This window comes from Macrosteles quadrilineatus, unplaced genomic scaffold, assembly GCF_028750875.1.
Source record: "Macrosteles quadrilineatus isolate MER2022 unplaced genomic scaffold, UCM_ALF_1.0 Scaffold_1__1_contigs__length_201487025, whole genome shotgun sequence".
In the NCBI taxonomy this organism is placed as follows: domain Eukaryota; kingdom Metazoa; phylum Arthropoda; class Insecta; order Hemiptera; family Cicadellidae; genus Macrosteles; species Macrosteles quadrilineatus.
In genome coordinates this window covers 12,540,940-12,556,530 of record NW_026542594.1, presented here as the reverse complement: position 1 = coordinate 12,556,530, position 15,591 = coordinate 12,540,940, and the positions used below count along the sequence as shown (strand labels likewise).

The 15,591-nt window shown below is 33.5% G+C and overlaps 1 protein-coding gene across 1 annotated transcript; it reads right to left on the bottom strand.

The window, feature by feature from the left end:
• Window positions 1–4,019: 4,019 nt before the first annotated feature.
• Window positions 4,020–14,819, bottom strand: LOC128994617 (cuticle protein 18.7-like). The gene is made up of 3 exons (XM_054419289.1): window positions 14,729–14,819; window positions 12,053–12,544; window positions 4,020–4,526 (listed from the first exon to the last, which is right to left on the bottom strand). Exons 1-3 carry the CDS (start codon window positions 14,738–14,740, stop codon window positions 4,035–4,037), a joined length of 996 nt encoding a protein of 331 aa, XP_054275264.1. The 5' UTR covers window positions 14,741–14,819; the 3' UTR covers window positions 4,020–4,034.
• Window positions 14,820–15,591: the final 772 nt, after the last annotated feature.

Sequence of the window (15,591 nt, the reverse complement as noted above, 5' to 3'; positions counted from 1 at the left end):
TTGGTTTATTTTGAACAACATAAACCTAAAATAGCTTATTCCCTATATGGGAAATTCACTAAAAAAACTTTATGTATTCTATTAAAGTTAGATAACATTCTGAGGTGTAGTTTACATTTTACGAATTTTCAAAGTCGTAAGATGGTTTTTGATACTCTAAAAACAGGGAGTTTTTACCTTCCGACTGTCATAAAAGATTTCCTAAACCAGCTAACATTTCTTTGTTTTCACAGGAATACGTAGAATAAAACAAATTGTATATATACTACGTGTTTTTCTTTGTTAGTTAGGTTACTTTTCTGTAGAGCTCCAAACTCGAGTGTCTAAAGCTTTTTACTCGAAAGTTGTTTTTGGTCCGAAGACTAAAGTTAGGCGCGTACTATCTGGGCTCGAGTTCCCAAACCGCCTCTTAGTGTTAAAAATCACTACGCCACTGACAGTGGTGCAAAGAAACATTGTACCAAACACTAATTTCAACACTTAACAATTAAATTTGTCTGAACAGCTGGTTAGTTGAAGTTCGAATCATTACAATTTTACTTCTTCTCTCTCAATCCTAGTACCTTATTGGTCCGTTACCCGTGTTTTTATGGGTAATCTATGCTATTATGAATGTAAACAATGCAGTTATGAGAAACTTTTCAATTCTAAGAACTGAACCGAAACGGAAACTTTAAAGGTCGTAGGTAAAATATATAACATGTTTTATAAACACAATAAGTAATAGGGCAAAGTTTGTGTGATGCCTGTTAGATATATACCATGTTTACTGGCTTTAAATAGTAGTTTATAGTTTATAGAGTTTATAGAGTCAGTTATTGATTGTTTAGATGAAAAACAAAAGGCTCTTGGTATTTTCATGGATTTAACCAATGCATTTGACTCTATAAACCACAATCTACTTTTAAATAAATTGTCTAGCATCGGAATAAAAATACATCTCTTCAATGGCTAGAATCATACATATGTAATAGAAAACAATTTGTAGAAACTATCTAATTCAATAATCAAATGAAAATTACTTATAAGTTAACAATTATAACTATTAAACATAGTGTACCACAGGGATCTTCTATTTATTGGGTCCCCTTCTATTTATTTGATATGTTACAAACCTACCAGGGCTGACTAAATCCAGCAAAATTTACCTTTAAGCAGACGATGTAAATCTTTCAGTTACCGCTAATTCTGAAGAGGAAATTGAAAAGACAGTTATATATTATGTTAATAACAGATTTTCTCAACTGGGGTTAACTGGTGAATACCACCACTGCAGTACCGGAAACAAAACCAACATTGCTTTAAACTGCCACAGATTAGAACTTTACAGTAAAAAACCAAGTTAAACCGGCTCCAAATATTACAACAAAATTCCAAATTAAATTAAATCGGCAATAAGCATGGTGGGATTTAAGAGGGGTCTTAAAACATTTCTCATCAACAAGGTATTCTACTCCCCCGATGAACTTTAGAATTTTGGAAGAAGTGTTACTTTTTAATTTGTGTAAACTTATGTTAGATTTTAAGAACTTTGTATCCATAGAATGTAAGAACATTGTAATATAAAAACATGTAAGAGAATGACACCATTGATGTATTTTGTGCTTTAATGAATAAATAAATATTGAATGGAATTGAATTGAATTGAAATGACTAGCTTTTATAAATAATTTCATTTTGGTTATCATGCTTGTTAGTAATGAAAACATATGGTTATTAATTTTAAACAGAATGTAAACAAAATTAAATAGTTGTGTGTTGCTTCTTTAAGGAAAAAAGATAAGGTTGGAAGTGTTCCAATAAAATACTAGTACCGGGGGACCAAGCTTTGCTTGGTTGGGGTTATTTGGGTTTAATCGTTAAAACAACATCGTAAACAGACATTTACCAAACACATTTTCATTAGAAACCATATACATGTGATCGCTGAAATAGTTACATCTCTGTAATGTATGAGTATGCAATTAAACAATAATAGGATACACTTTTATGATCTTGCTTGTTTAAGTTCGCACAGAATAGTTTTAGTCTCTAGTCATTGCAACCTGAGCAGAAAAATATGATATAAAGAAAATTATATTAGTTTCAAAATGGCTTGTGACAACGATTTTTTGGCCTTTTCACTACTACTTATAAAGAAATTGAGATTCTATTTTTTTTCTCCTACGGTAATAGTTGGATGCAAAACAAAATCCCCAGTTGTAATTAGTTTACTTGGATTGCCTCAGTACTTCAGGAATTAGGTTTTGGTGGAAGAGGGCTAAATAATATAATCAGTATTTGATCGGAGCTATTTTCTTCTTTATCAAGTAATCTTTTGTGTAATCTTTGCTTATCTTATGCTCTGCTTATATAATTTTGCTATATCTTTGCTTGTTACAACTGATGTTTTTCCCTTTGTACTGTAATTTGTATATGTGCTAGTATACTGTTGATGGCTTGTTATAAACACATGTCGTGACAATCCTTTTGTTTAATTTTTATTTTTATTTTGTTCAACCAACATAGCTCTTGTCAGTCCATATGGTACAGTACACCCCCACAACAGCAAACCTGCAGACAAAGCGAATTTCCATTTAACTGGCTGGATTTTTACTAAAATATACCCTGAAAATTTCCAGATCTATTTCCTATTTAAATAGCATTTATAGCTATTATTTATAGACCAAGTATCATTACTTTATCTATATTGGTAACAAATATATTCAACCGTCCAGGACTATTCTACCACACTGTGTATATAAATAATATTATATATATTATAAATATATTTGTAATATATTTAAGTATTATTGTGATTATGGCTACTACTATATAAACAATTGAAAACATTATAAAAACATTAGCACCTTTTTAAATTAATTTTAATTATCAAACGACTAATTCAACACTTTGGTCATAGTCATGTTTACATTTTATACAAATACAACAATAAATAATGAAAGGAATAAATATACCAGTAGTCATATGTTAAGCTAACTTAGAATTTAGAGGAACTTGATTAATTCTTTGTTTTATTTGTGCGTATATTGTATAATATTTCTGTTTTTTTAACTGTAGGATTTTTTCTAATATCAGATTTGTTTTGTTGATGTTCATGGTATTCAATAAATTTTGAGAAAATCTTATGTAATTTGTGTATATGTGAAAAACTTCTGTGACATTTAGTTTTGTTTTATTCTTTTCATATTCCAGAATTTCTAAGTTTTTATTTATATTTTTGTACCCATGTCGCGTTTTGATTAGGTGCTCTGAAACATTTGATTTCATTGTCGTTTTGTTACCTGATTTTAATGCTTGTATATGTTCCTGGGACCTTTTCTTAAAGCTACGGCATGTTTGGCCAATGTAGGATTTTTTACAGTCTGAACATTTTATTTGAAAAATGCCTGATTTGTTCATATCTTTAACATGATTGTTATAATGTTTCATTAAAAATTTTGTTTTTATCATCTCAAGGTCGCCTTTCAGATTATAAGGAACCAATTTTCCTGGATCCTGGACCGATGCTCTTTTTTGTTTTGATATCCCAATAGCCATCCGATTTCGATTAAATTTGGCACAAACAAAACACCTACGTTTATTGAAACGAGTTTGCGAACCAGCATGATAGGTGATTGGAAAGGGGGTTTTATGGGAGGTTTATAGGAGTAAAAATTGTTTTAATGAACTTTTTTACTCTGAAAACATAAAACTTAAAAATTCCTCTCTGGCCATTAGAGATTAAAAACAAATCATTTAGTACATTGAAATGTTTATGTACAGATTTTGGTTACAGAGAAAATCAAACTAATTGTAAATTCAAAAGCAAAGCCCCCCCCCACACTCAGTTGCATTCACTGTGCTATAATTACCAAGGGGTAAAATATCTTTTACTTTATTACACTATGGAAATTTCTCTATATTTTAGAGAAAAAAGGGCATTCAAACATGATTGACCATCAAAGCTAAGTTCTATTTACATAATATACAATATAATAACACAGTATTGTGCTTCAATAAATCACTGGTTCGTTGTTATATATACAAACAAATCAAAGACGTGCGGACTCCTGGTAGAGCTTGTAGAGGTGGGTGATCTTGGCGTGAGCCACCTCGGGGGTGTCAGCGAGGTATCCACTAGGCAGCACGGTAGGCACGGCCTGGTGACCTGAGTAGATGGAGCGTGTGAGACTGGGGTAGTAGTAGTTGTAGTAGGCACGGTAATACTCTGCATACGGGTAAGCAGCGGGGGCAGCGGCGGGGGCGGCGGCCGTGGCTCTAGCGACCTCAGCTAGATGGGCGGCCTTAGCGGCGGCGACCTCTGGGGTGTCGGTTATGAAGCCCTCAGGAGTGACGACGGGGGCGGGGGCGAAGGAGGGAGGGATGTAGACGACAGTCCTGTACACTTCTGGGAGAGGAGCTCCTACACGGGCGGCTGCTTTAGCATACTCAGCGTAGTGGGCGGCTTTGGCGGTGGCGACAGCTGGGGTGTCTTGGGGGATGAAGCTCTGGGCCTGGACCGCTACTGCGAGTGTAAGAACTATCTGTTGACAGTACAAAGACGTATGTAAATGTATACAGTGTAAATATATATATCTTTTTTTCTTCTACTATTTCTATAACACGTATACTTAATCAATGAATTAGTATATATATGATCATAAGGACAATATCCAATTTTTTTCCCGTTTGCTTTTTATTCTTGTAATGAATTTTATTGGCTCCTCTATCCACCATACGTATGATGCAATATGCATGCCTTATTTTTATATGACTTTGTGTCCCAATTTACTTCAACGAATTTACCTTTTTTATTCGTTCAAGCATTTCTATCAATGGTCGTACACACAAAGTTGTTTATTTTTTTTAGCAAAGGTACACAAAAACTTAGGTCTTGTGTAAGACATTAGGATTTTGGGATTTTCAAAGTTTTATACTCAACGTACGTTAATGTTAAACGATGATGTCCAAAAATGATTACCCATTTTGGATTGATTTGCTATCAATTCAAATCTCTTCTGAATTTCCATCAAATGATACCCTACTCCTAGTGAAAAAGGGGTTTTCCAGCTTCACAAAGGGAATTATGTTGACAATACCTTTTATCTTTCCTTTTGTTTTTGTTTTTTTGATTTTAATTATCACAAAGCATTTCTTTACTTTAAAAGGACTGAGGATTTGAAAATTCTTTTTGTGCTCCAATAAGTAGAAAGTTTAAGTTATTATTATTTTTAAAATTTGATTAGGCCTAAATGTTTGGAAGAACAACAGTTTTTAAGTTCTAAGTGTTAATTTTCTTTATTGCAGGAGTATTAAGATGAAAAATATTTTATTTCGGACTAATGCCACATGAAAACGGTTTAATATTTAACTGAAACTACGTCCATAAAGGTTTAGATTTATAAAATTAAAAAGTTCATCATTAATTACGTGGTGGTTTATGCAATACATGTTAATTTATATATCTATCTAAACTATTATAAAATTGAGGTGGTCTGTCTGTATGTCTGTCTGGGCAGCTGTCATGCCTAAAAAAACTAAACCTGTAGATTCAAAATTAAGCACAATATGGTCTACGTATCTAGGAATCTCTTACGCTTATTCACTTCCCTGTGTTCCTCTCGGGATACGCCCCTCGGATGTCAACATTTTTGAGAGGAACTTTTCAAAATTAAATATTAATTGGTCTCCACAGCAGCATAAGAAAACTCACAATGTTTAAATAAGAACTGTCAAATGCTTATTACACAATTTCAGACGGCTGAACCATAAATTAATATAATCAGACACAATCATATATTTCACAACTATGTGGTACGTTTATTTATTTTAAAACTTTGTCATAAATTATTTTTCTAAAACTACTTCATTGAATATGGAATTAAAAAAATATTCTATAACCGTCACTGTATCAACCCAGGCTCTGCTTTCGATTTATTAAAGTGTCTAAGTTATGATAATAATGTATCGATATACTTCCATGTAATTAGTATGACAATTACAATGTAGTTAATACTTTTTTGTATAAATGTGGTGCCTTTTTGTTTATAAATTCGAACTACTTAACAAGTGTTAGGATTTAGTTAATAGCATATAGTACATCCTCCAGTTGCAAAGTACGGGTACAGCAGCTAGTAATAAAACAAATTAACCGTATCTATAGGGGCCTATGTTCAATAGCATGAGTATATGAATGTCGTTAAGGAACGTTCAGGAAATATTTTGAAAATGCTTTCATTCTAACAAAATATCACGACATTTGGATTTACGTTTATAAAACTGCCAGTTTATCATCATTTATTTCCTGAACAAATATTGAAAACATATATAATTACCATTCAATGTAGTAAATTTGAAAAATTAGGTGTAATGTATATTAAACCATTTTCAAAAACGAAAACATAGGCCTACATATAAAATCAATATTTAACTATAAACATCCAAATAATAAAAATCTTAATTTTACTCCTATGCTCTTGTAAAAATAATACTCACAAAAAACTTCATGGCTTTCTGTGTTCCTCGCTAAGGTCAGAAACGATTTCCACTTCCATCCCCCGAGTTAGATTATATACCAGGAGGAGCGCTCAAGGTCAGGTGACCTACACAGATATGGAACACTCAACCTGATCTTAATTGGTCAACCTGGGAATTTTGTTTATTGTGGTTGATACACTCGGGAAGTCAGTTGTACTAGTTAGGTAACAGAGCAGTTAGCATCCCGCGGTTCGTATGGGAAGGTATAATTTAGTGTGATCTACAAAGATTTGTATTTCAGGCAAAGCTACTGTAAAACCCATCCGTTTTGAGTAGAGTAGCTACATAAAACCTCCCATTGTATACTATCACTTACCATACCTTATCTTACCTCCATGGTCACTGAAACTTTAAGATGATGCTGGCCTCCATTTCTCTTCTATTCCCCGCCTCTTCTAATGTAGATCCCAGTCTGAAAATGTCTTTGTTTGGTCTTTGTACTTAATTCTTGATCTTTCAAGTGGTCGTCTTACCTTGTGGTACTCCTTGGAATGCACTATTAAAATTTGACAGAATTCAAATCCAAAATGCTGAATAATTTGGCCCTACTAACTTGCCTCATCAGATGCAGCCGGTCAGGCATTGGGTGAGCACCAGATATTGTTGTATAACTTACCTGATGTAAATCCACACACAACCTGCACCCTCCGATCTTCTTTTAGGGTAATGCTATTGGCGAAGCCATCCTTCAATTAACCCTTGATTTTACATTGCCTTTGCTTTTTCTATGACAAACTTCCGTTGGTCCGGGTTAGGAGGATAATGTTTCAGTCTAACTGTAGTGTTATCCTTACAATAGATCTTATGTTATACCGTAGTAGTGAACCAAATTATGTATGTAATTAAAAACCTCTGGAAATATACTGAGTAAATAACTCAGGTCTTTCCTTTTATTGAAATCCAATATTTCTACTTTCAGTTCATCAAACACTTAATTTTCTAATGCTACTCCCAAATCAAAGTGTTTGTCCTCTAAACATCCTAATCTAACTCTATTTTTAATGCCAAAAAAGATTTCATTTGCTGTAAAATCTATCAGCACACCGTATTTGACGAGTAAATCATGTCCTAATATGATTTTTTTTGTATTGTAAATCCTTAATCACTTTTACCGGAATAGTTTGAAAAGTAAATTCTCCGATTTTGTAATTTATATTCCGTACTGCTCCTTTGACAACAGTCTGGACAAAACGGAGTTAACAATTTCACAACCGCCATGCCAATAAACGAATGTGATGCTTGAATATCAAGGACTATAGTATAATATTTGTCACCAATCTGTAAACTAATTGCTGGGTGGGGGTGATAACTCACACTCTCACTAATCATCTGACCAATATATATTTTTCTGACTGATAATGTTGGGACTTGTACACACTTCTAAAGCTGTTCTCACCCTATATGGGCCTTTAGAACGCTCTGGTCTAGTTTTTCAGACCACGAGCCCTTTTACCCACATTTATAACATTTAAAGGAGTCATATAGTCCTGGACCTGACTAGGGTTCTGTGTGCATGTTGTGTATAGAGAATTTTGCTTTTGCATTTCAATATAGGTGTCTTAGGAAGTGTTTTCCACTCGGGTGTCAAGTTCGCACCTGGTACGTTTTCGAGCTATGACGTCATCAAAATGGCGGCCATTGATTTTTTTTAAATCGTATATTTCGCAAACTATTTGTCGGATCGGAATGAACTTTTTTTTGTTTGAAAGATAATTTTAAATGCTACCTGTTTTAATTTTACACATTTGTTGTATGTTTAGTACATTCTTCGTAATTTTGCAAAAACCTGTATTTTTAAATATTTTTGTGTTATTTTTGTTTGTAACGTTTTATTGATACAATTTATCAAAAACCACCAATGAAAAAAGTTGTAGAACGTTTAAAAATCTTTACAAAAATACCAAATTCGATATGTTTTACTCAAAAGATTACGTCAAGAAACTAGATAAATCTCATAAAAACACCAATTTTGGCGCAAAAACGCCTATTAGTCCGGCATCTAGGGCAGTTCGCAAGTCTTATAAAGACAGTTTTACCATTCAATGTTGATGTATGTGTCTAAATGAGTCTTTTCAACTCGGGTGTCACGTCTGCACCCACTGCAGTTTCCGGTTATGACGTCATTAAAATGGCGGAAAGGGCTATATTAAAAATAACTATATTTTACATACCATGTATCGGATCGGAATGAACATTTTTTTGTTTGAAAGATAAGTTTACATGCTATCTTTCTTACGTTTACACTTTTGTTGTATGTTTAGTACATTTTTCGTAATTTTGCAAAAACCTATATTTTTAAACATTTTTGTGTTATTTTTGTCGATAACGTTTTATTGATACAATATATCAGAAATAACTTAAAGACAAAGTTGTAGCACGTTAAAAGGGCTCTACAAAAATACCAAATTCGATATGCTTTACTCAAAGGATCACGTCAAGAAACTAGAAAAATCGTACAAAACAACCTAATTCGGCGCAAAAACGCTTATAAATCCGACATCGATGGCTGTGTTCGAGTCATATATAGACAGTTTTACCATTCAATGTTGATGTATGTGTCTAAAGAAGTGTTTTTAAGTGCCTGGATTGATTTTCAATTAATATATTAAATTAACATTGTTTTAGAGTACCTATGTTTTTTGAACGGTAAAAGTGTTTTTGAACGGTTATTGGTTACTGAGAAAATAAAAACATTTTTCATTTAAAACTCCAATGTTATTCTTTTGGACAATATTGTAACTGTAGTAGTTGGCTTGTTTATGGATATATTTTGATCAAAATTGTTAGATTTATTTATCCAGTACTAAGCTATTAATAATTTAATAAAAAATCCACTTTATTAGTTTCCGTTAAGCAGCAAACCTAGGTATTCTTAAACAATGTTAATTTAATAGATTAATTGATAATCAATCCAGGCAAATGGAAATTCGAACACAGCCATCGATGTCGGATTTATATGGGTTTTTGCGCCGATTTAGGTTGTTTTGTACGATTTTCTAGTTTCTTGTCGTGATCCTTTGAGTAAAGCATATCGAATTTGGTATTTTTGTAAAGCTTGTTTAACGTGCTACAACTTTGTCTTTAAGTTATTTCTGATATATTGTATCAATAAAACGTTATCGACAAAAATAACACAAAAATGTTTAAAAATATAGGTTTTTGCAAAATTACGAAAGATATACTAAACATACATCAAAAGTGTAAATGTAAGAAAGATAGCATGTAAACTTATCTTTCAAACAAACAAAAGTTCATTCCGATCCGATACATGGTATGTAAAATATAGTTATTTTTAATATAGCCCTTTCCGCCATTTTAATGACGTCATAACCGGAAACTGCAGTGGGTGCAGACGTGACACCCGAGTTGAAAAGACTTATTTAGACACATACATCAACATTGAATGGTAAAAATGTCTTTATAAGACTTGCGAACTGCCCTAGATGCCGGACTAATAGGCGTTTTTGCGCCAAAATTGGTGTTTTTATGAGATTTATCTAGTTTCTTGACGTAATCTTTTGAGTAAAACATATCGAATTTGGTATTTTTGTAAAGATTTTTAAACGTTCTACAACTTTTTTCATTGGTGGTTTTTGATAAATTGTATCAATAAAACGTTACAAACAAAAATAACACAAAAATATTTAAAAATACAGGTTTTTGCAAAATTACGAAGAATGTACTAAACATACAACAAATGTGTAAATTTAAAACAGGTAGCATTTAAAATTATCTTTCAAACAAAAAAAGTTCATTCCGATCCGACAAATAGTTTGCGAAATATACGATTTAAAAAAATCAATGGCCGCCGTTTTGATGACGTCATAGCTCGAAAACGTACCAGGTGCGAACTTGACACCCGAGTGGAAAACACTTCCTAAAAGACACCTATTTTGAAATGCAAAAGCAAAATTCTCTATACACGACATGCACACAGAACCCTAGTCAGGTCCTGGACTAATAGTTGTTCGAAGTTCTTATTTACGAAGAATAAAATTTTACATCATCATCTAGCTTTGCTATGATGCAGAATTTAATTTTTAACATTCTGAGCTTGTCGAATGATTTTGGTTGAGCTACCTTAACGAGAGACCTAATCTTATCATGCAAAAGTTTCACAATATAAGGATAGGCTACGTAACACTCTCGTCAATACTGTACTCCCACCATTATTAATTTTCTTAAACAACTGTAACTTTTGAATAACAAATGTCCCGGCTCTCATGCCAATGGTCTGAACATCTGTCAAGAATGTTTTATTGATCGAGTATTCGAGACGTAAACTCTTAATGATTTGCAAACAAGTACCTTCCGATCACCTCAAATGCTGACTTACAATCTGCACATATATTTCTGACGGTATACACGTTTGTTTCAACAAAGACTCGCACTCGCACACCCACACAACCTCCTGTGAAATTCCGGTAGGCTGTCTTTTATAGCTTTGGGATCTACAGCAGGTATGAATGATAGTTGGGATTCTGGATTGTTTAAAGTAATTGTCTTTTCCTGTGGCCAGCGTGTCAATAGCACAGGAGAATTTCAATGATACATTTTATTTCCATGTGATAAATTTCAGATTCCAATTCATTTAATTTAACAGTGTTACCATCAAAATTTGTTTCAAATTTAGCAATTTTACTCTTAAGATCTGCCGACTGGATATCAAGTTTTCTGCTTGGATATCTAATTTCTCCAAAACTTTAGACAGAAGTATTAAAAAAAAATATATATATATAATAGTAATAGTATAATATAATAGTATAATTAACGGCTCAAGTGCATGTGTTTGTTCTGCCGACTGGGTATTTCGGGCTCTGCCTCCCGTCCCCGTCTGCGCACGATCTTCTCGAACTTACCGTAAAATTTCTGTTGTTAAATCTCCGAATTAAAACATATGACTTTTTAATTTAGATGTACAGAATACATAAACAGTCTTTTACTATAGTAACAGCTTCGACTAAGATCGAGGTTTTAAGTTAAAGATTGAGGTTTTAAAAATGCTTATTTATAGTACTTCATTTTAAATATCACACAGCATTAGGCAACGTGAACGTGAACAAATGTTTTACTAGAATGCACTAATATTGAACATTAGCATTGGTTAAGCTTTCCAATTTTAGGATAATTTATTTTTAGAGGTTGATACGTAACTTTTACTTTTTTCTGTAAGAGCAACGCAGCATTCATGGGATTCATCCTTGCATTTTTTGACTTGTGGACAACATGAATACTTATTATTTTGTCAATGGTTGGGATCCAATAAGGTTCGTATTATCTATAATTTCGAAACAAAACGTTGGCAAGGACTCACTTAAAAGGGGTTAGTTAAACAATATACATTATTTGAGGAAAATAGATTTTATTGACAGACTTAAATTACATCACATTTAAATAACCGGGACTGGAATTTACACAGTAAAGGTGTAACTCGAATGGTAAAGCCCAACTGGGGTCTCTGCAGATCTGGCTCTGACCTAGGAGTGGAGGGTGGAATATGTACACCAGGAGTCAGTCGGTATAGTGCTTAGGCGAGGGCCTTGGCCTTGGCGACCTCGGCGAAGTGCGCGGCCTTAGCGGCAGCGACCTCAGGGGTGTCAGCAAGGTATCCACTGGGGGTAACCACTGGGGCGGCATATGGGTAGCCGCTGTAGGCGTAGGGGTAGCCACTGTATGCGTAGGGGTAGCCGTAGTAGGGGTAGGCACCGGTGGCGGAGGCGGCCTTAGCGTGCTCAGCGAAGTGGACGGCCTTAGCGGCGGCGACCTCGGGGGTGTCAGCCAGGTAGCCCTGAGGAGTCACGACTGGGGCGGCGTAGGTGCTGTAGGGGTAGGCGGCGTAGCTGTAAGGGTAGCCATAGCTGTAGGGGTAGGCAGCGTAGGGGTAAGCGTATCCAGGGGCTCCAGCGGCAGCAGCTGCCTTGTTGTACTCAGCAAAGTGCGCAGCTTTAGCGGCAGCCACCTCAGGGGTGTCCAGAGGTACGGCGGGGGTGGCGGCGACGGCGGCGACTAGCAGAGCAACAGCGATCTGTAACACAGAGGACAATTTAATATACTATAATGCTCATAATTTACGTTGGTTTGCATTATAAGTTTTCTTTTATTTTAGCTGATAATATGTTTAAGCTATGTTATAAAAACTGCATTACACTTAGTTATTTGTATCATGGGGTTTGCATTAAAATGTCTTAGTGTTATAGAAAACAAATTTTAGTGAACATGCTCTGCGTCGCGACCCATCGTCTTATGAGAGGGTATGCAACCCTGCTTATTTGCAAAAAAAAGAAAAGAAAAAAAATGTTATTTTCCGAACCATGATTGAAAACAAACAAAAAGTAAATACATAAATTGTAGGAAAATATTTATTTAATCATTTATATGATATCTAAGTATCCAGGGCAGTAACATAATTCAGAAAATTGAGGTTGGGTCTGTCTGTCTGTCTGTCTTTCTATATGCATGTCTGTCTGTGCGGCTGCCACGGTTAAATAATAAACCGATACAGCCAAAATTAAGAACACAGATGGTCCACATAATCTAGGAATGCCATAGACCTACTAATCACATCCCTCCATGGAAACAATCTCCATGGAAGCAAGAGAAAATCCGCAATCTTTGTTTACCTTTGCGTTGACATTTCAATGTAACCAATTAAGAACTAGTAAATGCTTATTTCAAAATTTAGATATATGATTCAAATAAATTAAATAAAATATTTAACACCATGGGGTAGGTTTATTTATTCTTTAACTTTGTCCTGGAGTATGGAAATAAAGAAAGATTATATAATCGTAGGATATGTAAATTATGGTATTGATATATTTTAAATGTAAACAGTAGGACAATTAAATAACACTATATTAAATACTATATAATACTAAATATTTAATACTATATAATAATATTAAATAGTTTTTTATTATACATTATGTATAAATGTGGGGACTTTTTTTATAAACTCGAACTACTTAACAAGTGTTTGGATAGGTGGTACAGTACATCCTCCTGTTGCGAAGTACAGATACAGCAGCTAGTAATAAAATAAAATAAAATAATCCGTCTTTATGTTGTATAGAGTAGGCGGAATTGTGCAATGTGCATATTGACGTGGCGAAGCACAGGTACAGCAGCTAGTATAAAAAGAAATAAATCTATATTGATTTCAGATTTTGACCTGTACCTTCAACATTTTACCTTTTTAATTTTGAACAGCTGAGTATTCATTTTTGGTGTTAAATAAAATATTTACCATTGTATGCACTTTTGTGGATTACAATCAAATCCACCGACAGAGTTTCGCCACATTGCCATTTAAATTCATAAGAATGTTAGCGTGATACAAAAGCTAATAATAACGACAAAAGCTGCAAAATAAAACGATGAAATATTTAATCTTAATAAAATCGTTTTTACTAAAATTACGTTTAATCTTAAAATCCTAGGTCCTGGCTTATATTATTTTATAAAAAAAAACATTTTAGTTAGTGTTTATCACCGTGGTTTTACGAACGAAATTACCGTGTTGAATTTAAAATTTAATCTATGAGCAAGAATAAAACATGTGTCTTGTTATTAAAATTATCAAAACAATTGTTAATAGCGTATCTATGAATGACAAGTTTATAATTGAGGATAACCATTTGCATTCAAAATCTAAAGCTTATTTTCACAAAAGATTTGCCAAAATGTAAAACCTAAAAAATGTGAAATGTTGTCGTAGGTAAATAAAAAATTGTTTTTTAGAAATTGTGTTTAAAGAAGCATGGCATAAGCTTCTCGCATGTTTAAATTGAAGTGGCGCTGTTATAAGCCCTAATAAATATTATCTGACCTATTGTGATTTAAGAAATATGTTGGTAAAAGTGGCTATACAAACCCGATAGCATTTTATATTGAGACACGTCTTTAAATGATGAAAAAATAAAAAAAGAACAATAAGTTAATATGTTTATAAGACCTATTTATTTATCAAATATATTGGTATAAATGGCAATACGAATCCGATTTCGTATTAATACACGTATCTAAATGTAAAATAATAATATAAGTAAAGAAAAATAAGAAAAATACCACGACGAAAAAATAATTCGCGGGTTTAGTCAATAAATCTAGATAAAAAAACTGTTAAATTATCAAATATCAAATTATCAAAAAGGAGCAACCTACATTGTTAAATAAGTGTAAAACTTTAAACTGGGGAGGATCTACTTACAAAGCACTTCATGATGATGTGTCTGTGAGGCAGAATGAGACCATGATGTTTCGAAGTCAAAGTCAGTTTATATAGAAGCCCCCAAGGCCAATGTCGGACCCTGGGCCTGGGCCCCGCCCTACCAAGGTTCTCGACTTCTGAACATCTTCATCCTGCTGCCCCCTGGACCACCACTACACCAGTTTTGATAATACTCTCTGCTTGTCAATATAAACGACCATTCAACATTGGGGTTCTAATAGGTGCACGTAGTATGTGTATTATCTGGAAGGCCACTCATAGAGCGTAATATCGTGTTTATATTTTTGTAAAATGTTGATATCTTATTATGTAATAAATAAATTTGCCAATATCGATAAATATGTATCCATAAACAAGCAAATTAAATCATTTTCCTTACTCTTCATAAGAATATCATGGCAATTTTAAAGGATTAGTTTATTTTCTTCGTAACCGATTATTGTTATCAAGTACTTAAAAATACTAGTAACCCAGATAAAATTTAATACTTTAATTGTAATTGTGGTATGACTACCATATAGTTTAGAAGATAATTTGCATTTTTTACTTAACGGTTAAAATACCAAGTTGGCAAGATCTGGTACATTGCAGTAGTATATCCTTTAAGTGCACTCGCTACTAGTAGAATAGCGATAGTAACATTAGCTGATTAATTAAAGCATGTCTAGCTATCTATATGTTTAACATAAACATAATGACAGTTGTTTGTAAACTGTCACGCAACCAATCACCATGTCCAAGGTGTCGTTTGATAGGTCGTCGAATGTAGATTTTCCATAAAATAAAATAAATAGTTTAACAGTTTATCATTGCTCTGCCCCAGTGTTCTACAAGTTCCCATG